Source organism: Amblyomma mixtum, chromosome 3 (genome assembly GCF_055824585.1).
Source record: "Amblyomma mixtum isolate Tamu chromosome 3, ASM5582458v1, whole genome shotgun sequence".
Taxonomy (NCBI): Eukaryota; Metazoa; Arthropoda; class Arachnida; order Ixodida; family Ixodidae; genus Amblyomma; species Amblyomma mixtum.
Genome location: NC_143014.1, coordinates 376,947,236 through 376,975,128, shown reverse-complemented (window position 1 = coordinate 376,975,128; position 27,893 = coordinate 376,947,236). Strand labels below are relative to the sequence as shown.

General features: G+C 48.5%; 1 protein-coding gene across 1 annotated transcript; it reads left to right on the top strand.

Moving 5' to 3' along the window:
* The first annotated feature begins 3 nt into the window (after positions 1-3).
* LOC149356856 (uncharacterized) lies at positions 4-27,653 on the top strand. The gene is made up of 5 exons (XM_089576446.1): positions 4-104; positions 15,309-15,469; positions 25,247-25,429; positions 26,546-26,659; positions 27,595-27,653. Exons 1-5 carry the CDS (start codon positions 4-6, stop codon positions 27,651-27,653), a joined length of 618 nt encoding a protein of 205 aa, XP_089432572.1.
* Positions 27,654-27,893: the final 240 nt, after the last annotated feature.

The following is a 27,893-nucleotide window of genomic DNA, read 5'->3' as shown; positions in this document are numbered from 1 at the left end:
TACATGATTCCAGTTGTCATCAAGCTTTACGTGATCCTGCCCAGGTCGGCTTTTCTCATGCCGATGCGACGGGTGGCAATGCGCGTCACCAGCCCGGCAATCTGGTGTGCAGTGAGGGGTGGCCGCGTATCGCTTCCGTGTTGTATTGTTCTGAATCAACATGCCAAGAACCCTGATTGTGGCTAGCGAGGTCATCGGTAGGTTGTCAATGTGCAAATCGATGGAATGTCGAGGGTCAGGTTCTGCCTGTGAGGCTTGTTTGTTCCTATTAACTAAGCGCCCCGATTCCGCCGGTGAAATTGCAACACCATTCCCGTGCACAAAATGTTGTACTGGGTCGATAGCTCGTTTTAATGGCACTGCAATCTCTCCGTCGGATCCAGGGTTGGTCCATACGGTGATGTAGTCGGCGGATATAAGAAATATGGAAAAAGAGGATGAATCGAGCGGAAGCAAAATAAAGGGGTCGATGGAGCGAGGCCCTACAACTTCCATCCGTGCCCAATGGATCCGGAACACACTCCCAATGGACTGCCGTCTTAATTAAGATGCGTTAAGCGACCCCATAGTATTTTTTGTTCGTCTTCTCTCTCTTTCTTGCATTATTTATTGAGAGGATATCAGCTGTCTTATAGAGTATTTTCCTGTGCACTATGTGGTCTAGAGGTAATGCAAGACCCGCACGCGAAAACGTACATTATATGTATATAATGAAGGGGGGGAGGGGCGAAGCATTTTTATTTATTTACTTCGCCTACAGAAGACAGCTATCGCTATCTGACTATCTCAGCTAATCCGGTTTGCCCACCCCGGAATATCATCAACAAATGCATCGCTATGTTATGTCATTCACAATAATTAAGTATTGTACAAAAATTGAATTCCAGGCTTTTATGCAGTACAACAGAAGGCGACAGACTGTGCACAAACATGTCATAAGCAACACTAACGCCTCAGTGCACAACCAATTCAAACAAGCTGTCATTTATTCTATGAACGATAGCAGGCTGCAATAACTTACCTTGCAACGCGGTCACCTTACCATCACCCGAAGTACTTTTATCGGCAGTCAGATCAAGCCAGTAAGTTTTTTTACTTCGTTTGGTTCTTCGAGTGTAGGTTTGCGGTGCTTTTGACGCTTACATAGAAATACGAGGCTTTTTTGTGCACTTTACGAGCTCGTTTTTTGCGCAGAAGCTTGACAGTATGCTCATGTGCTTTCTTTTCTTATTTGTTGTCGTCCGTGATGGACCAAGCATTTTTACACATCTCGCACCCAGTCCTACCTCGGCCACCAATAGGAAACCAACAGTATTCAATACAAAAAAAAATGAAAATGCACCACGCAGTCGTGCTCCTCGTGGTTGGCACGTGGTAGCGCAACATAAAAAAGCGTGAGAGAGCGGGGGCGTGGTGTTCAGACAAGCAGTACGGGGCGTAACAGAGAAACAGTAAAGTTTCTAACAATTGTGACGGTGTCCAGCACCGTCACTGGCTGCTTAGTCACCCACTTTTAGCCCGCTGTGTAGTGTCCGTGTTCCAGTGAACGTTCAAGTAGGACTAGAACGCCGATGACCCAGCTCTAGGGAGACCCTGTGTGAGTGACACTGTTCTTTTGCGCATTGCAGCCAGGCTGTGTTCATTTTATAGCTATGTTTTAATGCCAATATATATTTCAAGATACATGAAATGAATGGTTTCGTCGAACTTAGGATGGCTTCTGTCTATCTGCTCGAGACCCCGTTGTTTTTCGCTCTATTTTATGAAGGAATGCTACTGCAAAACGAATTGACATTGCAAAACGAATGGCCGCATAGCATGCGTCCCGCCGTGTTACTTATTTTTGCTTTGCCTTTGTTGTCGCCGCACAAATAATCAGAAGAGTGTGAGCATGCTCATAAGACAACCTACGGAGTTCAACAGTCAAAAGGCGGAACTTTTTGCATCACAGTTAAAACTCGCAACTTGTCTAGGCACTCCACAGGCAGGCAACCCAAGCTATTCCACCTCGCTCTGCAGCGCCCACTTTACCTTGGACTACTTAGTAGGACTGAGACGCCGACGACGCAACTATGGAGAGAACTTATGTGAGTAAACTTGTTCTTTTACACATCGCTCGGTTTTTTTTTCTTTTTTTGGGGGGGGGGGGGGGCGGGTGTAGCGGAGAGCCGCACGCTTTCATACCTCCACCATACTAGCAACATGGGTTATGACTACATCCAGAGAGCCTTTATCACAATTTCTGCACAGAATATTCTCGAGAAGTCGGATGCGGGAATAGACGTAGAAAGTTCCTGAAATGTGCATTCTTTCATCTAAAGAATTGGTGCATCAGCTGTCACTCCGCAAGCCATTACGAGCGATGCAAACTCAGTGTATATTTTTAGCTTTTGCTGGTCGAATTCTAGGGCGCGGAGTAGACACCATAATGAAGATGCGCAAATATTAGTGCATGGAATATATTCTGTGAAGTTCTGTAATGTTTTTTTTTATTCATAACCTTTGTAAGGGGTTTTTTAACTGTGATGCAAAGATCGACTATATTAATCTCGAACTACCACATTTACCCGCTGATTCTTTTCAGTCACGCAAGAGTGTACCCATTGCGTTTCGCGTCTTACCTGAAAGTGCTTTCTCAGCTTTAAATTTAGCGCGGCTGAGAGCAGCGGTCATTGTGTTCTTCGGTGACCGCAAAGCGAGCTTGTTGCTATCGTCGCCGCCAAGCTCTTAAGTAGAGCCCTGAACTCAATATTGCGGTACTTGGGAAAGTGTGGCAAATATACCGTCTGCGTCGCCTAACGGCGTCCGCCGGCACTTCCACCCAATGCAGGCATCTCTGTACCATCGCGCCTACCTTACGCGCATTGTATATGTAGCAACTGAGAAAACTTTATTCCCGTAGATATAAAGTCGAGCCCGCCTATAACGACTGCATTATAACGAACGTTCGGTTCTTGCGAACGGGGGGTAGCTCTACTGTCTAAATTTGCAGTATCGTAATTGGGACTGCATTTCAGAAACAAACACCTTCACAGCGTGACTAGGTAAGAACGAACGGAGAGGCGCAGCAAGTTCTGCAGCGCAGTCGAAAGTCCGCTTATCTGGCAAGCACGGATTTTAAGGAGCGCCTCCGACCACTCGTGACAACCGCCATCTGAGTGAATGCGGCGACAGAAAAATTCAGTAGGAAAGGCGACACATTGACGACGAGCTGACAGTTTTACCGAATTGTACCGTAAAAAAAAAAAACCTTGAAAGACGACACCTGTGCTGGTGTAAGGCACCGCAAACTTTTACGTTAACGGGGAAGGCGGCTACCTGTTGTCATCGGAAAGCCCTCATAACTGATAATTTGGGGCGTGCGCTTTCGTACGCTTCAAACCGCATTTAAACTCCTGCGTAAGGAATCGCATTTTGTTCTAATTCTTGGAGCGGGAAAACAAGCATGAGTTTCATAAGGGCGATGAACAATTATCTCGTCGAGTGGCTAGTGAACTCATCCATGACATGGCGAAAAATAGAGGAGGTTCTGCCCGTTCTTGACAAATTTGCGACGCAGCACCTGTTGTCTTCTCTGAATTTGGTGTCAATGCTCTACTCGCCACTGATTGAAAAGTGCAAGATTCAGCCACCGGTTATGGGCGTCATTCCCGCGCTCAAGATGTCCTAGCATCGGCGCTATTCCGGGTGTTTCACCTAAGACTTTCTGCAATTTTTAAAGATAAGCTATTTGAATTAGGTGTGCGGTTTTTCTGGCATAGCATTGTCAGTGGTGTAGTACATCATAATGCAGCTAAGATGTGCTAACTAGCAGGCTCGTTAACCAATATTTAATAGTTAACTTTTAAACTATTACCGTTGGGCTGCTTAATTATTGAGAGGCATGTAGCCCACCGTAAGTGATGTCCATATCCGTTTTTGGAATTTCGAGAACGCGATTATCCTCGGCGCTGTGGCCCAACAAATTTTGCCTATTTCGACGAGTTACGTGCACTGGAGAGGTTGCTTTGCCTGCAAGCTTCTCAAACCGCATGTATTTTGGCGCGATGTAGGCGAAATTTGTTGGGCCACAGCGCCGAGGATAATCGCGTTCTCGAAATTCTAAAAACGGATATGGACATCACTTACGGTGGGCTGCATGCCTCTCAATAATTAAGGAGCCCAACGGTAATAGTTTAAAAGTTAACTATTAAATATTGGTTAACAAGCCTGCTAGTTAGCACGTCTTAGCTGCATTATGATGTACTACACCACTGACAATGCTATGCCAGAAAAAGCGCGCATCTAATTCAAATAGCTTAATTTTAAATATTGCAGAAAGTCTTAGGTGAAACACCCTGTATACAGCGCATGCTCATACCAAATGACGGTGAACGTGGCGATGTTGCGGTTCAGGTACCTTTCTTTGTTCGCCGCTGTGGAAATGAATGAGGCCGTGTGGATGCGGGTTACGGCGGAGTGAATAAGACTTTGCTTCCCTGAAGCACAGTTCATGGTTCAAGAAACGACATAAGACGCTGTTTAAAATGCTCGTGATTTGACGCACGTACACAGATGGCCGGGCATGACTTCGCCTTGGGATTACTTCGAGAGGTGCGGATCATGACGACGACATTCGAAAGCAATCTCTGACGAAGCCATTGTACGCGAAGTGCGAGCGCTCCCCGACTGGCAAGAATCTGCTGAGGAGGATACCAGGCTGCCACCGGTTGCAATGAACGCTTTAACCCCGATTAGTTAAAAAAATCGTGTTCTTCAAGCAGCTTATTCCTTGGCCTCGGACGGAAACATATGTATGCCCACTTTGCGGAGTTTGGAAAACGCCATGGTATGGTATACATCGAGGTAGCCGACGCCCATAATGAACGTTTCTGAGGAACAAAAGTTTATTTCATCGGACTTCTGATTTCTGGCTGAAAATGAAAATGAAAAGTCCGCTTACTGGGAACCTCGGATGCGACGAACGCAATCCGCGCTACCCTCAGGTTCGTTAAAAGTGGGCTCGACTGTATAGTTCTCTATGAGCCGCCGTGGTGGCTCAGTGGTTATCGTGTTCCGCTGCTGACCCGAAATACGCGACTTTGGTACCGGCCAAGACGATCGCGTTTAAATGGGGGCGAAAGACTAAGTCAGTGGACGTTAAAAAAACCCAGATGGTCGAAATTATACGGAACACCGCACTACGGCGTCCTTCGTAGCCTGAGCCGCTTTGGGACATTAGATCCCATAAAATCCGTTTAGTACATCAGTTTAGGCAAAGAGCACGTGCCCTATTGTGTCATTGATGTTCTTGTATGTTTTGTTGTTTTTGTTTTTTGTTTTTGTTAAATATTCCTATGTTTCTGCATGTCGTTATTAAGCAAAGTGTCATTTATGTCTCGCAGCTTGTGCATATGTATATTGCATGTAGGATTATATGATGATCTGATCTGATCGTGATTAGGATGTATACTTAAGGTGATATGGTATGTACTACTGCCTCTGCTGCGCTAGGCGAGGCCAAGACCTAGTCAGGAGACCAATAGTCTCCTTTTGTCTTGCCTCGTGGGCAATACTTGTATTGCCTAAAAAATGAATAAATAAATAAAAATAAAATCAAACCAAACCAATCAGTTTTCGATTATCACCTTTGCACCTCAAATGTCGAGGAAAGATGACTAGTTAACTTTGGGTACTTGTGTACTTATTCATGCATAATGTGTTCGTATTCTCCGTTTTGCTCTATAATATGCCTGCACATAACGCACCAACGTACTTCTCAGTATTTTTTATAAAATCTGTAAACTTTGAAAAGGCCTTCTGGCGTTTAACTATGCAGGTTACTCAGCGCCCAGCTGCAGAATGGTGTTTATTGAATCTACAGCATCTACAGCATCGCGGGCATCAAAATGCAGTGCATTTAACTATTTTCTCTCCTCTTTCAATTCCTATATCGCGATCCCAGAGTCTACGGCATCGATGAGGGAATTTGCTTGTTAACACTCTTTTTCCCCGGTTTTTGCGCCAGCCTTTTTCAGAAGTGAACCATGTCGTTCGCGCAGATATACCAGGTGTTTCAGTTAAGTCCAGCCCACCACAGCTTTTTACGGACGTCGTGCTATTGTATATTATACAAAAGGTTAATGCCCTCCTTGCTCACAAAACAGGAAGACTTGTTTACAGTTTAAAATTCGTTGCCTTCAAGTACTTCCTTCCGCAAGAAAATCAAGGACATTTACCGAGAGCAAAAGATTCAATTCTGACGTTCTTTGGCTGTCAATCTCAATATACTGATGCCTCGCATGCGTGCTAAAATGCTGGATGAATAATCTGTGTTTTCTATGTACAGTTCATTCTTTCTTAATCTTTCCATTCTTCTTGGTGATTTATAGCAACTTTTAGACCTGCTCATTACTCAGTCTGCTCAGATTTTTGCTGTCTGCTACTAATTCAGACAGGTTGTACTTTGCTGCACGTGTGGGTTATGACTACCATGTTTTTACTGGAGAGCTCGTGCTCCGTTTTCACAGTATATGAGACTTGCAGGCATGATCTCAGTTGTGTGATGAGCAGATAGGTATTGCTAAGTGCTTATTGTAATACGAATTCTTTCCTGAATAGAAAACTTCTCATCCTAAATGCGAAGCATTTTTTTTGTTAGCGCTGACATGCAGGAGGAAATCAGCTTCAAGTTCATCGCATCAATGCACACAGAATGCGGCAGTGCATACAACGTTTTGCACAAAACTTGGACAACTGACCGCTTCAAGCTTTAAGGGCTAGAGTGCTACAAATGACGTCAACGTCAAACTCCGCCACATACAGTGGTTTATACGGCCACAATGTCATGCATAGCGTTGCCTACATTGGGTGTGATATCAAAGCTGACTTAACAGCATACGACGGTAGATACACTACGGGTACTATTTTGAAAGCTTGCATGAATCCTCTCCTTAATACTAGAGATGACGTTGACGTGGTGCGTTTTCTAAAAATGTCCGCGAATGGTGTGGTATTTTAGCATGAATCTTAGCGAGAACTGTTTTTCAATGCGACCAACAACCTGGCATGCTTGAACCGTCGCACGAAAATAATGTGGACGGAGTAAGCGCGAAAAAAACCTGATTTTCCTTAACGCCGCACATTCTATCGTTTTTTTTTTTTTTGCAGAAGCGGTGTGCTTTCCCGACCAGCACGACGGAAGTTGTGTTCTGGGCTCACTCGAAGACAACAACCAGCATGGAAGGGCGGTAAACACTACCAGCAAAGAACCCTATCACATGTATTCACCCATGGAACAGAACTCCTTCGGGCGACAGGCACCAGTATTGAAAGGAGATTTGTTCAGCTGCCCCTGCTGCGATTACGTTTCAGCGAACATTGCCGACGTTACGAGACACATGCACATTGAGACAGAAGGAGAGCCATTTAAATGCTCCAAGGACCCTGGGGTGGTTGCGAAGTGCGAGGGTAAGAGTTATATGCGGTGCCACTCAGAAGGACGACTGTATGAGTGTCTCATGTGCCCTTTTACAACTGAAGACTCTGCAACGTTAACTCCGCACGAGCATACACACACTGGTGAAAGCCCATTCAGTGGCAACACGTCTCCTTTTACATCTGCAGAGTCTGGAAATGTCACTCCAAATTATAGTATGCTCACTGGCGAAAGCAACTTCAATCACGACACGTGTCCTTCTACACATCCAGAGTCTGGAACTGTCACTACACACGATAATATGCACACTGCCCGTTCAACCGCGACGCGTGTCCCGCTACACCTGCACAGTCTAGAAATGTCCCTCCACAGGTTAGTATGTACACTGGTGAGAAACCTTTTAAGAGCGACATGTGCCCTTTTACAACTGCACATTCTGGAACCTTAACTCGACACAATCGTACGCACACTCGGGAAAAACCCTTCGCGTGCGACATGCGGACTTTTAGAACTGATCATTCTGACAATCTAGCTGGGCACAAGCGAATGCATACGGCGAGAAGTCCTTCACTTGCGACGTGTGCCCTTTTGCAGCTTCAAACTCTGGCAACCTCACTCAACATCAGCGTATACACACTCACTAGTGAAAAACCGTTTAGGTGCGACTCGTGCTCTTTTTCATCTGCAAACCCTTCTAACATAATTGCGCACAAGCGCGCGCACACAGCGGAAAGACCCTTCTTTTCTGACTTGTGCCCTTATGCGGCTCCAAACTCTAATACACTCGCTCGACACAATCTAAGGCACACCTGCGAAAAACCCTTCAAATGTGACATTTGCCCTTATGCAAAGTCGCGGCCAGTTAGTTTAAACGGCCATAGGCTGACGCATGCTAGTGAAGAGGGCTATCGCTGTAACCTGGGCTCATTCACGTGTTCAGATATGGATAGCTTCAGAGAGCACCTGTAAGGCCACGGACAGTGAAATATTCAGGTAGGCGTGCCGATGTCAGGAATATGGTCCTGTCACTGGTGTATAATCACGTGCGCCTTACCACAAAATTAAGCATGCTCATTTAACCGTCACGAGAGAGCTATGTTTCTTGAAATTTGATGAACACCGAAAATTTGCGACGACTTTCCTAATGTAGGGAGATAAATACATGATTTCGCAGGTTTCATTCATTCTTTATTCAGCGTTGCGCGTGGGTACATGGTTTTGCTAATAAGTGACATTTTAGAGTTGGACTCGGCATCACTGCTTCAATATTTGTCTGCTAATCAAAGTTTGTGTACTGAAGGAGGTGTGTCACAAAAATTGCGGAGGGCACTTCAGTCTACTTATGTGCTATGAATGCGAAAGCATCACTTCTGTACTTTCATTTCTTTTTAATTTTATTTACCTTCTTGTTATCTTCCTTCTTAGTGACACGCCTACTCATTAATTTACTGTCGTAAGGCAACGCATACACTACGTTCACGTATGTTCGTCAAGAAGCGACGTGGTTTTATGGCCTGTGGTTATATGCTCGCCTCGAAATCTGGAAGACCTGGGATCAATTCCCCGCACCTTGGAAAGATAATTTGTTTTTCTTTGATATTACGGTGACGTCATCAGGTATCTTTTGGAGAGCACAGACGCCTCATTTGGTTCCGAATGAGCCATGTAATCGTATTCGCAATGTTATTCTCACTGATATATTCGCATTGACAAACTGCAGACAAAAGCTGACTAGGCCGCTCAGCGCACGCCCCGCTTCTAAGGGAGCGTCACTTAGTGTAACAGGTCAATGGCCACTGCAGGTTAAAGGAGTGTCGGTAGGCAGCGCTCGCTGCCAAATACGTGCTTACAGTGAGAATGAGAAAGTCGGGCTGCGGACGTTCTGCATATTCCAATAAAATTACCTCAGCAGTTAGCAAATTACCTGGAGGGTCGTGCGTTGACTTAGGCCTGCGGTGTCCTTTTTTAAGGCGGAAGCCTTTAACGCCTCATTGTTGTAAGCAGGAGTTGTCGACAGGAATGTCACGCTTTTCAATTCATCGAAATGGTCGTGACGTCACACTGCGTGAATTTCAAACGGGGCCAATTATACTTTGGCTAGTAACCATGCAGCCATCTAAAGGGATCGTACAGTGATGCTCCAACTAAGTGGGATTTAGTTTATTTCATTGCTTAAATAACCAATTAGCCTAATTAAGCTTTCTAGTCAGGCCAGATAAATAAATAAATCCGAGAAGGAATTTGGTCCGAGTTCGGGAATCGAACCAGGTTCTCCGGAGTGCGAGACGAGCATGCTGACCACTCCGCATGCCACCTCAATGGTTTGGAAATAACAAAGGCGCGTCTTCACTCCCATCTTCTTCCCTTCCCTTAAGGCAAGGTTCAGGTGTCCAACGAGATATGCGAGACAGATACATTTCCTTTCCTCAAAAACCAATTTACCGACGAGCAAGGTGTACAGCTGAATGGGCGATGGCGTTTTGTGGACTCCCTGGCAGCGTTGCAAGACGCGGTCGCGTTCCACTCTTAGAGGCGAAGCTTAACATCTTAACCACACATTAGTGACACAAGCAGCAACACCGCGATTAAGGCTTCCGCCTCACCGCACTTTAGGTCAACAAAGTGCACCCCTGAATTTTTCTATGCTGCTCATTTGTGCTTAGACATTCAAATAAAGAACACATTATTCAGTGCATAAGGTTGTGTCACAAGAAAATCGTCAGACTGCTTGACAATGGTTGGATATGAAGCCTAGTTCTTAAAACTTGCTCTCCTCACTAGGCATATGGAGCACATACATCTGCTAGCTTATCAGGTGAGCCAGTCGAAAGTGTAGAAGCGAAGCCCTGTTGAAGCTAAACGAAGAAAACCGCAACAAGGCAGGTTCACCATAATTCTAGTGGCGTGCCTGGCATTGCTTGGGATAAGACGTTTGGTAAAGCGCTCCGAAGTAGACGTGAATCATCGAAGAAGACAAGCATCACCAGTGAGTCGTCGCAAGGTCCCCGCCATGTGAGTCACATGAGCTGGGTCCTCGCGGATGTGCGGGGCTGGATTTGCGACGTCGCGAATGCCACGAGGAAAGGCCACCGAGAAAAAGGAGCCGTGGGACCGACTTTGAGGTGTGACGGAATTCTATACACTATTTTGTTTTGTTTTGTCTGGGTTGGAAACGACCGCCATGCTGGCATGCGCAATAGAATGTGTCGCCATCTAGTGTCTATGCTGGAAACTACGGCCGTGCTGGCATACGCGATCGGCTTCGTGCTGCACGCACTACTAAAGGCGCAGGTGGCACCAATCGGCATTTCGGAGCTTCCGCTTTCATTTCTTTTTTTGCGCTATAAAATTGCGCATTGATATAAAAAAGCTTTTTATTCCGCAGTGAGGCAGTCGGGTAAAAAATGGCCGGAAAATACACGGATTGTGGCGTCACAAGCGCTTGAGCGCTGTGATGACGACTGACATAAGCAAAGAAAAAAATCGGAGGTGTTTGGTGACACCCACGGTGTAAGAATATTTTAGGTGAGACGACGCCGCCGCTCTCCGCTTCGCGACAAACCTCTGCTTCTCAGCTCTCCAACAGATGGCGCTACCAACTCAGACCCGGTAGTGCCCGGTCGCTGTGTGGGCGAAGTCACGGTATTAGAATAGGTGCGACAAGTAAACAAGAAAAGACCTTGGTCTCGCAACGTCATCGTTGCGAGGCCAAAGCAAATCGTTCAGTAAAATAAATAGCATCACTTAACAGCTTCATGTTAACCCCTAGCGTTCGGTTTTATGTGCAGCGAAGGCGAAACAGCGAGCGGGGGGGCTAAGCCCCGTTCGTCCGGCCGATGTTGGAGCATGCGTTAGGTAGTTTCTCTGATACTGGCTACGCTTACCCCAGTCACCCGTCGTAGGCGGTCAAGCGTAGCTACTGTTATACACCGACACCGAGCTTATATTCTACCGCTCGCGATCGAGTGGCCCGTCATGGCAATAACGCCGCAAGTTGGTGATAAGCGTCAAAGTAAAGGGAATTCACAGGAAACAGTTGCAACATTTCAGCCCAGAAAACGTCTAATAAACTGTGATAACCCTTGCACCCTTATTCTGCTGTGTTGGCGTGATTTTGACAACTACAGATTCGATACTGTCTCTATGCTTTAATATTCCTACGTTAAGATACATACAGTTTATAGTGTTGTTCATGAGAAGAATGCATACATTTGTGCGGATGGCAAAAAGGCGTTGACATCATAAATTTCATTTATTTGCAAAAGAGCTTGCCGGTCGGCATGGATTCTGAGAGTATCCGATAGGCTACTGCATGCACGACATGTCTCCCACCGCTAACAGCAGTGGGCATCTTTTATGCCTCCATTTACGCTGGCAGTCAACTAAAGCACATTCAGGAGCCACAGAAGGAAACTCCTTCATATTAGGTCCTCCACTGCAAATGTGTAAGTTGTGAACGGTTTTTAGCACATCCTCAACTTGAGATTTCGACACAGCAAAATTATTTATGCCTACAGCACTGCATTCAACCGGCTTGCCGAATATGCACACTTGCAAACCCATGTCACTTTTCACATGCACAGACTTTGTTAAAAAACACACATGCACCATCACTTGTGCGTAGCAGACAGGCGTCGTGGAACACGAGGTCACGGAACCCTTCCGCGTCGATGCGATGCACAGCCCAGGACGGTGTCGGAAGACAGAGAGTTGATGCTGTGTTGAGCATTTCTTCGAACGGCGATGAAGTGCAGAGGTCACTTGCCCCGACAACATCGCTGCTCTCGTTGACTTGGCCGCCTGCGCTTTGAGCAAATGGTGCTGCTGGCAGGGTTTGAGGTCCGGTACCTGCACTGCTGGTCCTGCGCGTACACGCGGAGGAAGCTCCACGACAAGCCTGCCGTCTTGACTGCTTGCGGGGACTTCTCACCTTCTTTGACAAGTAGCTCGGCGCTCCTTCGAAAATAGTTGGCAGAGCATCCTTGGCAAGTCCCGCTCTCCTGCTGCCCGACATCAGAACGCGGCCATCAATAGTTGCGGACCACGTTTTCAGTATGAAGTGAGGAGCGAAATGTTTTTCACAGACACGGTCCGTGCGCTGCAGTACCCGGTCTTTGCGAGGGATCGCCCGTACGTCTCCATGCGTCGAGCCTGGCTTGGTCGTGCGGCGGCGTAAAAAGCGATAACTTTTCTTTACAGGACTTATAGCCTGTGTTGCAGTAAGGTACAAAGCACTTCCCCATTGCGCAGCATACCAGTACACTAAACAACCAAACAGATCGACGCGCAAACACACGTGCGCGCGATCACAAGAGCAGGCGCAGATGCGGGCGCGGCGGGCGCTAGGATGGATGGCTGGATGGATGGATAGGAGCGCCCCCTTTGAAACGGGGTGGTGGCAAATGCCACCATGCTCAGCTTTTCTTCTTTATTTTTTCTTTGTTTACTGTGTTAGCAATTCTCATTAAGAATCGCCACCATCTTTACCTACGGTTTCCTACAATTCTAACCTTATGCCACATCTCTGCTTTTCAGCCACCAATCCTCCAATCGCTTTTTGCTGACTTCCACTGCAGATTTATTTACATGACCATTGTTATCTTTAAACCCTACGGCCTCAGGAAGAGTGACTGCGCCTGCATCGACATCCGGATGGATACCGTCACATTTGATTATGAGGTGTTCAATTGTTTCCACAGATCTACCACACACTGCACATGTGTCATTTTCTTCGTTAAATTTCTTTTTGTAGCTGCGCGTTCTAAGACACCCTGACCTAGCTTCAAAAAGTAGGGCACTGCCTCTTGAGTTATCACAGAAAAATTCTTTCCTGATCTGCCTTTTCCAGCATCGATATAGTTCTACACTATGTTTCTTTTCCATTGAATTCATCCAATTTTTAACTTCCACGTTTTTAACCTGTCGTTTAATGCTCTTTCTTTCTCCGTCCTCATGACCTGCATACTTACTGGTTAGTTTTCTAGTTCTTTTCCGCCACTGTGAGTCAACGCTCTTTCTGTATAAATATTTAAATACCTTAGCTGCCCACCTGTTATCGTCCAATTTCCTCAGGCGTTCTTCACATAGTATTTTACTCTTAGCTTCCCGTGCTTCGAACGATGCCCAGCCCATATCCCCTTGTACTGCCTCGTTTGTTGTTTTGCCGTGGGCACCTAGTGCTAATCTTCCAACTGCTCTCTGATTTACGTCTAATCTCGACTGAACTTCTGCCCTTAAGCACAGAACCGCATTGCCGAAAGTAAGTCCCGGCACCATTATTCCTTTCCAAATACCTCTTAGTACTTCATATTTGTTGTACCCCCATAATGCCCTATGTTTCATTATCCCGGCGTCTCTTCACTAGGGCGCTAGTTTCGCGCGCCACCTCTCGACGGCTCTTCTCACTAGAACTCAACTCTCCTCTCCCCGGGAAGCGTCGCCTCCGCGCCGTTCTCTCACCTAAAATATTCTTACACCGTGGTGACACCTACGGGGTGAAAAACAGCCTGGGCGAAACGCCGGCTGTGACGGCGGTCGAGGGAGTTTGTGCAGGGCAACTGTCAAGCAGCTTCACGAGTAAAACTCTACTTTGGGCGAATTGGTTCATGTTGAAAGAAAAAACTGGTAATGGCGCAAGAAATGGGGACACAGAAGGCACACAAAAGACACGACTGACGCCAACTTGCAACTGGGGTTTATTGCACCAAGCCTGCGTTTTGTACCACAACCAAGTCGTAACAACAAATGCATTAACTTTGTACATATCAAACGGCAATTCATGAGAACACTGGCAACAAAGTATCGCTGATCACTAGATAATCTAATCTAAACAGAGCTTGGGATGCCAACTTCTTTTCTGGCCAGCAGAAACAATAACAACATCAACCAAGGCAAGAAAACACACGCACAGACAAAAAACAAGGCACTGGGGCATGAGATGTCTACACTAACAAATTATGAAACGCGTGATGAAGGCGAAAAAAAAGCAAGAATCGAACGACTATGTGATAAAACCGCGCTAAAAATAGATGACCAACAATAACCCGGAAAAAACATGACTAACAATAACAATCAGGGGGGATGAAGATTGAAGAGCTGTATCTTGTTTAACCTCTGTGCCATGCAGGGTATGGAGACTTGAAGGGATCAATGAATGTCACTTCGGGTGCGACCGATTCCGCATATACGGGCTGTTAACGCTGTCGCGTCATACTCTTACGGTGGAGATTTTAAATGTTCCCTCCAATTTTTCCTTTCAACCAGAGGATCAGATTAGTTTCTGCGCCTTTTTTATCAAGATGTGCAAGGCAGCTATCACTAAGTTTTTCATCCCTGAAGAAGAAAAAATATGTCTACTTTTTTTTTGTAATTTCAAATTACATCTAGAGTAGACGTTATCGAGAAATTTTTCCTGTGTGGTGTAGGCCGTAAACATACGACGCACTAATAGGCAGTTAGTGCTTTGTAATACTGCACACGAGCCGATTTCACGTGCTCCGAAGCGTGAGAAAAATCAGGCCATCGCGAGTTTCACGCGAAACGCGCAATAAGAAGCAGCAGCCTCTGATGAACAGCACCAGCCCGCTGGGCAACGTTTCTTGTTCCGAGGCTAAAAATACCAAATGAATACCGCCGCGAAGACTGCCGCTTCTTCTGTGAAGAGCCCCAAGCTTGAGGGCTCATCGGCCACCAAATCCCTCGCGGTGGCTTAGTGGATATGGTGCTCGGCTGCTGACCCGAAAGACGCGGGTTCCATCCCGGCCGCGGCGGCTGAATTTCTTTGGAGGAGAAATTCGAGGCCCGTGTACTGTGCGATGTCAGTGCACGTTAAAGAACCCCAGGTGGTCGAAATTTCCGGAGCCCTCCACTACGGCGTCTCTCATAGCCTTAGTCGCTTTGGGACGTTGAACCCCATAAACCAAACCAAACCATCATCGGCCACCAAGAAGACCGTGGCGAGTAATTCGGAAATCAGCAAACGGAAGAAGGCAAAGTCCAAGCTGTCCAGTCCTGCCAAACCACGCCCTCCACCATCCGGACGCCATGAAGCGCGTGAGTGCTGCATCGACCAGATTCGATGGAGTTTCCGAATCATGCATGTTTACCACGAATGTATTTACTCTAGAGGAGACAGTTACCGCGTTAATCGATTCCCTTTTAATTATCGCACGATTCTTGCTACTTAAGGCATTGAGGTGCTGGGCTCAATTCAGTGCTTATTTGGGATGCTTAGTACAAACACTGTTCTGATTAGCCGGTGGCGGTTTGTTTATGATCACGGTAGTCAGTGACCCCGTAGGTAATTATCCTAGCCGTCAGAAAACGGTATTGCAAAAAGTTCTCAGCATGAGGCGTTACGCCGTAGGAGATCCGCGCCCAGCAGGTAGAAGACAATACACCTCATTATTGAAGTGGGAGAGGACGGAGCCCCTCATAACGCAGTGGGTCAATCCCACCCGGTGGCCAAGAGCTTATGCGCCTCGGCGACACAGTGAGCCCGTTGGACTATCCGCGCCCGAAGGCCCGGCTCCGAGCTGCGCAGCGCCGCGGTCTCCCACTGCTCCTCGTTAGTGAGTAGGAGGAAGGGGGTTAGAACAGGCACACATGATGTGGGACAGGAAAGAGTGGAGTGCCCAGTGCATAATCTGCAGCGGAGAGGGTGCAGAGGGTGGGATTGATGTGGTGTCTGGTTCAGACCAGACGCATGACACGGGACCACGCAAGCGCAGTATGCAGAAACACTCTCCTTTATTCGTCACAGTCAAGCCACTTATATAGAAAATCATATTGAATGACGATGGCGATATGTACACTGAAAGAAACGAAACTGAAACAAGAAAGGATACAACATCGCCTCCCGCTTGAAAATACAACATAGTAATTTACAACAACCAAAATAACACGAACTAAACACTTATTGTTCAGGTAAAGAAAACCCAAATCTTTCTACAGGTCGGCGTACCCTAGTGCTTCGACGCAAAGGTTGCTCCACCGAATCCTCTAAAGGAGCAACCACTTCTTCATTAACTTCAGCACTTGTTTCCGGCAATCGCAACAATTCACCCTGTTCAGCGCCTGCGCGGCTTTCAGGCCCAGCGGTACCCGAGTAGTGATGAGGCAATTCCCATGCCCATTGTTCTATTGTCTGCGATTGATTGCAGGGAACCCGAACTAGTTTAGACGCGTTCCAGCAACGACCGTCGCTCATCAAAAAGCTATTTTTGCCTTTTCTGCCGACAATCTTGAAAGGTCCCATGTAATTTACCGACGCTTTCCCACCGCCTGCTGGCTTGCGTACACGAACGAAGTCCCATACTCTAAAGGCTGGTCTTTTCGCACCTCGCCTCCTGTCCGTATACTGTTTTGCATACATCTGCTTCGCCTTAACCCTAGCAGGAACATTCGAACCGGCATGGACACCCTCTCTTGTCGGCAAACCCACTGTATTGAGTCTTGTCCTTGGCTGACGCCCGTGGAGCAACTTAGCTGGCGACACACCCGTTGTCGCATGCGGCGTGGACCTATATATGCCGAGGTAGTCAACCACAGCAGCCTGGAGGGGCCGTTGTTACAATCGGGCAACCTGCATGAAATCTTTCAGCACGCGATTAAAACGTTCAATCGCGCCGTTTCCCTGTGGATAGTACAGAGAAGAACAACGATGCGCAATACCCCTCTCTCTCAAGAATGTTTCAAACATTTGCGATCTAAACTGAGGCCCATTATCTGTGACAATTTCTTCCGGATAGCCTTCTCGGCTGAACACAGTCTGCAAAAAATCGACCACACTCTGTGACGTTACTGTAGATGAAAAGGCAACCTCAGGCCACTTGGAATGATAATCGATCAGCGATATCATATACCTACAGTTTGAAGGGGCCCAGTCAATCGGTCCCACTATATCCATTGCTAGCTTCTGCCATGGTAGCGCTGTAAACGTCACCGGCTGCAGCGGTGCAAACGACGGTTTAGCGGACTTGTCCGCGGCCTGGCAGATATGACAAAAATGAATTGCTTCTTCTACCTGTTTATTCAAACGCGGCCACCAGTAAAGATCACGTAGTCTCTGCTTCGTCCTCACAATTCCTGGGTGACTTTCGTGCGCAAAACCAACCAGGAGCGAGGTTAATTCACTCGGAACAACTACCTGCTCGCCTCGCATCAAAAGGCCATCAACGAAAGAAAGCTCTTCCCGCACGTTAAAGTACGGCATTACTTCTGCTGGCAAAGCTTTTCTAGGCGCCCAACCATGTACCACGTGCACAACAACCTGTTGCAGTGTGCTGTCTGCAGCAGTGGCCACCTGCAGCCGTTCCTTTGTTAGGCACTCTGATACAACGGACACAATTTCTTCCTGCATCGTCTGCTGCGAATCACAGTCAAGAGGTAGGCGTGAAAGCGCATCGGCCACGACATTTTGCGATCCCTTTTGGTACTCTACGTCCAAGTTATAGTACAAAAGTCGAGCTGACCATCTGGATATACGCAAAGGTCGGCGTCCTGTACCGGCAGCTGAAAGTAACGTCACCAGTGCCTGGTGGTCCGTACGTAACAAAAATTTTCTACCCCACAAGTAGACGTGCCAGCGCTCGCACGCGAAGAGACAAGCAAGGGCCTCCCGTTCCCCAGCGGAGTACTTCCGCTCAGCAGGAGTCAGGGCACGTGATGCGAAGGCCACCGTGCGTACGCTGTCACCATCGCGTTGCTGAAGAACGGCTCCCAGACCCTTATCAGAAGCATCTGTCGTAACAATTACATCAAGGTCTGGGTTAAACATTTGTATGACTGGGCTTGAAGACAAAGCTGTCTTAACAAGCTGGAAGCTACGCTCAGCCGCATCATCCCACTTGAACTGTTGACCAGACCGCAGGAGCCTTCTAAGCGGCTCGACGAGATCAGCAAATCGCGGCACAAATCGAGCATAGTAACCAGCGAGACCCAAAAATGACCTCAAAGTGGCAACATCGTGAGGAGCAGGCACTTTGACAACAGCGTCAACCTTAGACTGCAATGGTGTGAGCCCTTTTGAGCTCACCGTATGCCCTAAAATGGATAGTTCTGAAACAGCAAATGTGCATTTCTGGTTGAGCTTCAAACCTGAATCACCAATGCGTTTTAGCACCTGGTGTAGATTCTTGTGGTGCTCCTCACGTGTCTTGCCCCACACAATCACATCATCAATGTAACAAAGTACGCCTTTACAATCTTTCAAAATATGCTGCATCATTCTCTGAAAGGCTGAAGGGGCAGATGCAAGGCCAAAACACACTCTCTTAAAACGAAACAATCCTTCGTGTGTGATAAAGGTGGTTAGTCCCCGACATTCCGGAGTCAGTTCTAGCTGGTGGTATGCCGACGCTAAGTCGAGCTTTGAGAAGCACGTTCCTCCAGCTAGTTCATGAAGTAATTCCTCTGTATGCGGAAGAGGAAAAGCATCGGCAATTACTGCCTTGTTCAGTTCACGTAGGTCCACACACAACCTAATTGAACCGTCCTTCTTCCTCACGACGACGATCGGTGAAATCCACTCCGATGCGTCGACAGGTTCAATTATATCTTCGGCCAGCAGGCGTTGTATCTCTACCGATACCTGTTGCCGTAGCGTGAGCGGCAGGCGTCGGAGTTTCTGAACGACTGGTTTCACAGATGAACGACAGTTAACATGGTGAACAAAGCCTTTCACATGCCCTAACTGTTCCGTGAACAAGTGCGCAAACTGGTGCGTAAATTCTGAAGGCAGTGAATCAGGGCATGTCACCTGGCAGCAATTCAAGGTTGAGCCGTTGATAGTGATTCCCAGGCTCCGAACGGCATCAAGCCCCAGCAGTGAAGTGCCCTTGGTTGTGACATGAAAAAGCACACTGGCTCTGTTTCCCTTGTAAGATACGTCAGCAAGAAAGCAACCGCTTAACTTGATTTGTTCTCCGGAATAGTTGCACAAATTGGCAGTCGGCGGTCGTAATGAGTACGTGTCGGCTAGATATTTGTGGTAGTGCTCTTCACTGAGCAAAGAAACCGTAGCGCCTGTGTCGACAATCAACGACAATCTTATCTTCCCGATAGAAATGTTGGCTCGAATATCTTTCGCCGACGCATTACGGTCACCGATTTGAAGTACCGTGACGGCGTTGGCCTTCTCGGGCTTTCGAACGGCATATTTCTTTTTCTTCGATTTGCACATGCTTGAAAAGTGACCAATTTTTCCACAAGAGTGGCAACGCTTGTTCCTCGCCGGACATGCAGTCGAGTTAGCCATATGCGATGACGAGCCGCAGCTGTAGCAACTTCCTTGCTCAGAGTGACCTTTTTCGCACATCTTGAATCTTGTTCACAGTGCTATGCGCGAATTCCCCGAGCTCTTGTTGTGTTTGCTCAATTTGCTTCCCGATGTCATCAGCACGCTGCAATGTAAGCGAAGACCCTTCATAAAGCATGCGTTCACGTGTTGTTCGTGACGAAGTGCCTTCCAGTAATTGGTCTCGGATCATGCTATCGGTAGCACTGCCAAAATTGCAAGTAGACGCAAGGTCCCGAAGACTGTTTGTAAATGCTTGAAATGTCTCACCAGGCAATTGTCGTCTTTGGCGAAACCGGCGCCGCTCCACCAAATCATTCGTAGCGCTCGCGAAATGCGTATCCAGTGCAGCAAGCGCATCCTTGAACTGGTCCACCTCTTCCTCCTTGTCCCCCTTGTCCTCGGCCTTGGCGTCCGCAGTCACGTCTGCTCCTTGTGCAAGGATGCTGTAGAATATTCGCTGGCCTTCAACCCCGAGCGAGTTTAGCAGAATTGCCTTGCAACGCTTCAGCTTCAGTTCATCGCCGCCAATGGCCTCCAGGAAATTCAGGAATACGCGTTTCCACTGCTGCCAAGGCACAGCCGGGTCACCGGGTGCAGGCAAGAAAGGGGGTGGTGCTGGGAAACACCCGAGTGACATGGCTCCGATACTGATCCTCGCAATATGTGGTGTGAGCAAATTTCACTTATCTGCGTTCTTGCGCTCCTCCGGCGTTCTTGCGCTCCTCCGGCGTTCTTGCGCTCCTCCGGCGTTCTTGCGCTCCTCCGGCGTTCTTGCGCTCCTCCGCGCACCTCCGGCGTTCTTGCGCTCCTCCGCGCACCTCCGGCGTTCTTGCGCACCTCCGGCGTTCTTGCGCACCTCCGGCGTTCTTGCGCACCTCCGGCGTTCTTGCGCACCTCCGGCGTTCTTGCGCACCTCCGGCGTTCTTGCGCACCTCCGGCGTTCTTGCGCACCTCCGGCGTTCTTGCGCACCTCCGGCGTTCTTGCGCACCTCCGGCGTTCTTGCGCACCTCCGGCGTTCGTGCGCTACTCCTGGCCGCCGATGAGATCGTGGCTGCAAGGGCTCCGTGTCGCCTTGCACCGTAGGCGGTTCATCCTCGTCGCCAATATGTGGTGTCTGGTTCAGACCAGACGCATGACACGGGACCACGCAAGCGCAGTATGCAGAAACACTCTCCTTTATTCGTCACAGTCAAGCCACTTATATAGGAAATCATACTGAATGACGATGACGATATGTACATTGAAAGAAACGAAACTGAAACAAGAAAGGATACAACAATATTCACTGTTTATTCCCAATAATTTTTTTGTGCGTCGAGTGTTCTTGCTCCCTCGCCTTCCTTTTTTCGGTCATCTCTAACATATCAGAAGTTGGATAAACGCCAACAAGAACCGGAGAAGACTGCGAGTACGAATTCAGTGACTTGGGCGTGTGCGCACAGGGAATCATGAGTGAAACACCACCTGGAGAGGGAGCGGACACCAGCGACGCCGAGAATGGCGCAAGGGCGAGCGAGAGCGTTGCTGTGACGGAGCTGCTAAGCGCAAATGCGTGAAAAGGACCGGCTTCTGACAAGCCTACTGGAGCGACTCGTCCTGCCGGGCTCATCAGCAACTCCGAGCGCGGCACCACCCAGCTATCATGTGATGCCTGACCTGGGTAAGAACATCGCGGACTTAGATGGAGGTGGAGATGCAGCATCGGCTAAGGAGTGGCCGGAAAACCTCGAAATGACGGCGACCTTACACCGATGGCCAGAAGAGTTCCGGTTAGAAACGGCTAAATGCCACCTCTTTGGACCTGTCAAGGACTGGCTGCGTTCGCGCGTCGAGGTGGCCACGTCAAGGGAATGTTTCTTATACCACTTCCGCCGCACCTTCTGTGGCCAAACCCGAGCGGCTGAAAGGTGGCGAATGATGCAGGAACGCGTGCAGCAGCGCAACAAGAGCACGACGGCATACTTCCACTCGAAGGTTCGCCTCTGTCGGGAGGCAAATCTCGACTTCTGCGACACCCGTGAGCAAGTGTTGACTAGCTTACGTTCAAGACAACTTTGTATGGTGCTACTAGGACGCACGCACGAAGACGACGACGATCTCCTCCACGTGGCTTGACTGTGACGAATAAAGGAGAGTGTTTCTGCATACTGCGCTTGCGTGGTCCCGTGTCATGCGTCTGGTCTGAACCAGACACCACATATTGGCGACGAGGATGAACCGCCTACGGTGCAAGGCGACACGGAGCCCTTGCAGCCACGATCTCATCGGCGGCCAGGAGTAGCGCACGAACGCCGGAGGTGCGCAAGAACGCCGGAGGTGCGCAAGAACGCCGGAGGTGCGCAAGAACGCCGGAGGTGCGCAAGAACGCCGGAGGTGCGAGGAGGTGCGCAAGAACGCCGGAGGAGCGCAAGAACGCAGATAAGTGAAATTTGCTCACACCACATATTGCGAGGATCAGTATCGGAGCCATGTCACTCGGGTGTTTCCCAGCACCGCCCCCTTTCTTGCCTGCACCCGGTGACCCGGCTGTGCCTTGGCAGCAGTGGAAACGCGTATTCCTGAATTTCCTGGAGGCCATTGGCGGCGATGAACTGAAGCCGAAGCGTTGCAAGGCAATTCTGCTAAACTCGCTCGGGGTTGAAGGCCAGCGAATATTCTACAGCATCCTTGCACAAGGAGCAGACGTGACTGCGGACGCCAAGGTTGAGGACAAGGGGGACAAGGAGGAAGAGGTGGACCAGTTCAAGGACGCGCTTGCTGCACTGGATACGCATTTCGCGAGCGCTACGAATGATTTGGTGGAGCGGCGCCGGTTTCGCCAAAGACGACAATTGCCTGGTGAGACATTTCAAGCATTTACAAACAGTCTTCGGGACCTTGCGTCTACTTACAATTTTGGCAGTGCTACCGATAGCATGATCCGAGACCAATTACTGGAAGGCACTTCGTCACGAACAACACGTGAACGCATGCTTTATGAAGGGTCTTCGCTTACATTGCAGCGTGCTGATGACATCGGGAAGCAAATTGAGCAAACACAACAAGAGCTCGGGGAATTCGCGCATAGCACTGTGAACAAGATTCAAGATGTGCGAAAGAGGTCAGACGCTGAGAAAGGAAGTTGCTACAGGTGCGGCTCGTCATCGCATATGGCTAACTCGACTGCATGTCCGGCGAGGAACAAGCGTTGCCACTCTTGTGGAAAAATTGGTCACTTTTCAAGCATGTGCAAATCGAAGAAAAAGGAATATGCCGTTCGAAAGCCCGAGAAGGCCAACGCCGTCACGGTACTTCAAATCGGTGACCGCAATGCGTCGGCGAAAGATATTCGAGCCAACATTTCTATCGGGAAGATAAGATTGTCGTTGATTGTCGACACAGGCGCTACGGTTTCTTTGCTCAGTGAAGAGCACTACCACAAATATCTAGCCGACACGTACTCATTACGACCGCCGACTGCCAATTTGTGCAACTATTCCGGAGAACAAATCAAGTTAAGCGGTTGCTTTCTTGCTGACGTATCTTACAAGGGAAACAGAGCCAGTGTGGTTTTTCATGTCACAACCAAGGGCACTTCACTGCTGGGGCTTGATGCCGTTCGGAGCCTGGGAATCACTATCAACGGCTCAACCTTGAATTGCTGCCAGGTGACATGCCCTGATTCACTGCCTTCAGAATTTACGCACCAGTTTGCGCACTTGTTCACGGAACAGTTAGGGCATGTGAAAGGCTTTGTTCACCATGTTAACTGTCGTTCATCTGTGAAACCAGTCGTTGCGAAACTCCGACGCCTGCCGCTCACGCTACGGCAACAGGTCACCATGGCTTGCGTGGGTTAGAACAGGCACACATGATGTGGGACAGGAAAGAGTGGAGTGCCCAGTGCATAATCTGCAGCGGAGAGGGTGCAGAGGGTGGGATAGATATGGGAGAAAACAGCCGGATTTCGGAAGGCATGCGTTTGGCTGGCGCCAATGGGCACACGCGGCGGACTCCTGATGGATGGTGAACTGGTCCCTTGTTGACCTCGCTCCGTGATGAGGACAGCGGCTGGGCTCCGTTGGATAGTAACGCCTCGGTAGTATGTGCGGGCCACCTTGTTCCCCGGGGGGCAGGAGTGGGCGTGGGTGCAGATACACTGGATGATGTGTGTGGGGGGGGGGTCGATTTTAGCAGGCGGAGGGTGATGGGAGAGACCAGGCCTTTACAGAATTTACTGATTGCGCCTTTGGATTCACTGCTAATGATTGTGGAGGTTGGGTTGAAGGTGACGGCTAGAGCGAGGGCTCCCTGCTCGGCGATATCGGGGACGCAGTCACCACGGAGGCGGAAAAAGTGAGGCTGCCGATATGGTCCGTAACCGAGTCCACAAAGGCGTCCCAGTGTCGATACTCGGCGGCATCCGCATAGGCCACCTCATTGTTAAGACCGTAGCGCTTGTTTGAAGTCTCGGTCTTTTTCCCCATCCACCGGTGTGCCGAATGTTCCTGAGGGATGAATGTCCAGGTGATAATGGATTGAAATGGGGAGAGAGATTTTGGGCAAAAAAGGGACTCGTAGCGGAGGCATGCAAGGCCGAGGATGTGGCGGCCTGTCGTCCTGTGCGAGAGGCGCTCACATTTTCCTACTTAGTGGGCTTCTGTGAGTAGCGCCGCCGTGTTGTAGAGGCCTAGAACCTGAAGCCACGGAGTAGAGGTGGGGAGGGGGGGGAGCAGGTGAGGGTGACTGCTTTTGAGGGGTGAGGAGGGCGTAGATAAAGGTTCTTACAGCACCGCCTACCGTCTGGGTACAGCAAGAGCTTAAATTGGCTGACAACTTTCGATCTATACATTTCGGCCTCATAATCCGCCATGGTTTACACGGTCGCGAGGATGGCACTCTAAGCTGCTTGGCCTTGCGCCATATCAGAGCGAAATATTGACGTCCATAGCTTTGTTGCATTACAAACTCTCCCTCGAGAGGACACCATCCATCAGGCACATTAGACAATGCGGGGTGCATTTTAAGCCGCATGTGCGTCTATACTTAACCAAAGAATGCGGCACGAAAAAGACATCAACGAAGGAGAGAACAGAACACCCGTTTAAAAATTTACGCGAAGTCGCTGACAATTGCAACGGTGAGCTTACCGTGTGGCGGCCGGGGACATTACTTTCCTGTCAATGCTTTATGCACTCAGACAGCAAGGAATCCTTTGTTAGACAGAGAGGCAAACTACAGCTGAAGTTTTCCTAGGACGGCTTGCTACGCCCTATATGAAAGAACATTTCATGCACTTTATAAAATGGGAAAATTACGGGCTTAGTTTTGAATTCGCTTTTTTTTTCAATTTCACCGACTGAAAGAGTAAACCTGCTTTCTATGGCCAAATTTTTTCAGCCTCCTTCGAGTAATCTCCTGGGAGGTTTCTTTTGTTTGAATAGCCTAAACATTAATTAAAACTCATTAGATTTATTTAAATTCCTATTCGTGCTAGAAGATGTTTTTTCCTTTCGCGAGGAGCTCTTCCTATGCAATTTCCTGTTCGTAGCAACCGGTGCGTGGAAAGAGGCATCAACGAAGCCAATGCCACCGCCTGCAGCAGCGGAGCCTTTGAAGGATTCGAGGTCAGTGCAGGGGCACGGCTCAACTACAGAACCGGCACTTGTCTCAACATCGAAACTTGCTGCTGAACATTCCGCGGCTGGGCCGAGTCCTAAAGAGACTCACGTGAGTTCTGCCCGTTATTTTGCTACACTGTGCAAACATCTTCAGTCTACACTGAGTGCTAACGAATAATTGCAGCGCCACACATAAGAAAAGACTCACACACAATCTTGTAGGTATTAGCAGCGCACACGAAACAAGGACGGGCAGAAAAGGGAACGAAATACAGCGCTGTTTCGTTCCAACTAGCCCAAGAAAAGACGATTCACACACAAGTTTAGACACGAGCGCTGGCTCGTGTCACCACTCTTTTGTCAACTTGCATTTGTCTCGATTTTATGGGTGGCGCTGAAATTGTTCGCCACAGATGAGGACTAATTTTTTTATCTGCCTTTCATATTTTTTGGGCCAAATCTCGCAACTTTCAAAGGGCCATCGAGGAGTGCTTTCTGGTCTTGTCGGCGCTGGTTGGAAGGGAGACACAGGAACAAACGTTCCATTTTTATTATAATGTTTCCTGCAATAATAGGAGTGTTTTCTAAGTTTATTGAAAGTGTTTTCTTGTGTTTTTCATTCTTTACTGCATAAATTGCTTACATTTTCTTAAAGGTAGTGCCTTTTATTTGACGTTTGTTTTCGCGTTTTTTACCTGACGTCAAAACTACTGCTGTAAATCAGATGCCTTTGCCTAGTGAAGCTATGCTGAAAAAGTTTTGTTCCAGGCTATCATCCTAAGATTTAGCGGTCGTAAGAGAATGATTAATTGAATTAACAAGCGCCACCATTGGCGCATAGAGCTAAAGATCCGATATTTACTGAGAAGAAAACTAAGTGTTCACCGCAATCCCCAAAACAAGGAAGTAGATTCGTCAGTCATCGCTTGTGGCGGAACTTATTTCTCAAGTCTGCCAAGACTAGTCGGATTTTGTGCAGAAAATAATAAATTTACTTGCTGTGCTTAGCATCCGAAACTGGATGTGGACAGCGAGGACCGCCATTCTTGGTGGGTGCGGAATAATTTCAATGACCTGGGCCTCTTTAGCGAGGCGTGACATCGCACAGCACTCGGGTGCTTTTTGAATTCCGCCTCCGTCACAATACGGATGCCGCGGCCAAATAACGGAACCGTCCCCACAGCTACATTCTCTACAACCAGGCATAAACATGCGCGTCTCGTAGGCAGCCCTAGCCAAGGGCACGGCCACGCCTGGATCAAACATCCTCAGGACAATCGTGCGGGGGCCGGCGAAATCCGAACACTCGAAAAAAGAGCCTAAAGGTGAGCCCACCCGCAAATGTGCTTCAGGCACACACAGACAAAAAACGCACCACGCAGTCGTGTTTCTCGTGGTTGCCACGTGGTGCGGCCACATGAAAACATGTGGTACCGAGTGCGTGGCGGTAAGACAAGCAGTACGGGGGAACTTGGGACCAGTGAACTTTTGAACATTTGTGGCGGTGTCTAGCTGCTACATTGGCTGCTAGTCGAGCAGTTTTAGCCCGCTCTGTGGTGTCCGTATTCCACTGGATCTTCAAGCAGGATAAGAATGCCGATGACCCAACTTTAGGGATACCCTGTGTGAGTAGAACTGTTCTTTTACGCATTGCACGCCTCCCGTTTATTTTTTTTTCTTTTTGTGGACGAGTTACGTTATAGCGATTTTACTGCGGAAATATGTATTTATGGCTGCATGATATGAATGGTTTGGTGGAGCTTACTGTGGCTTCTGTCCATTTGTTTGTATGCGCGGTGTTTGTCGCTCTGTTTTAAGATGGAATACGAGCTTTGCTACACAATTTACATCTAGCCCGCCGCGGTGGCTCAGTGGTTATGGTGCTCGGCTGCTCACCCGAAAGACGCGGGTTCGATCCCGGCCGCAGCGGTTGAATTTCTTTGGAGGAGAAATTCCAGAGGCCCGTGTACTGTGCGATGTCAGTGCACGTTGAAGAACCCCAGGTGGTTAAAATTTCCGGAGCCCTCCACTACGGCGTCTCTCAGCCTTAGTCGCTTTGGGACGTTAAACCCCATAAACCGACCAACCACAATTAGCATCTGAAAAACGAGGTGTGGCGTAACACGCGTCCCGCATTGTTGTCTCTTTTTGCGTAGGATTGGTTTGGCGCCGCACAAATAATCACGAGAGCGTGAGCATTCTCACCAGACAACGTACCGGGTGCAGCTTCCAACAGGTGAACTTTTTCGCCCTCGCGACGTGTCTGTGCACTTTACAGGCAGCCAACTCAAGCTGTTCTGCCTTGCAGTATGCATCCGCTTTACCATGCACAACTGATTAGGACTGGGGCGCCGACGACGTAATTCTGGGAGACCGTACGTGAGTTCATTTGTTGTCTTCCACGTCCCTCGATTGGTGTTTTTCGTGCGGATGTCGCGGAAAGCCGCGCGATTTCCTACCTGCCCCGTACCAGCATCCCGAGTTCTGTCTGCATCCAGGCAGGCTTCATCAAATATCACATTTGCTACAGAGAATATTCTCGACACTTCCGGTGCGGGAATTGAAGTGGAAAGTTCG

Excerpts from the sequence above, each read along its gene's own strand:
- LOC149356856 (XM_089576446.1), top strand. The coding sequence starts at position 4 with ATGATTCCAGTTGTCATCAAGCTTTACGTGATCCTGCCCAGGTCGGCT. Across the intron at positions 25,430-26,545 it reads TCCTAAAGAGACTCACGTGA|CCCTAGCCAAGGGCACGGCC; the intron begins GTTCTGCCCGTT and ends TCTCGTAGGCAG. Across the intron at positions 26,660-27,594 it reads AGGTGAGCCCACCCGCAAAT|GCAGCCAACTCAAGCTGTTC; the intron begins GTGCTTCAGGCA and ends TGCACTTTACAG.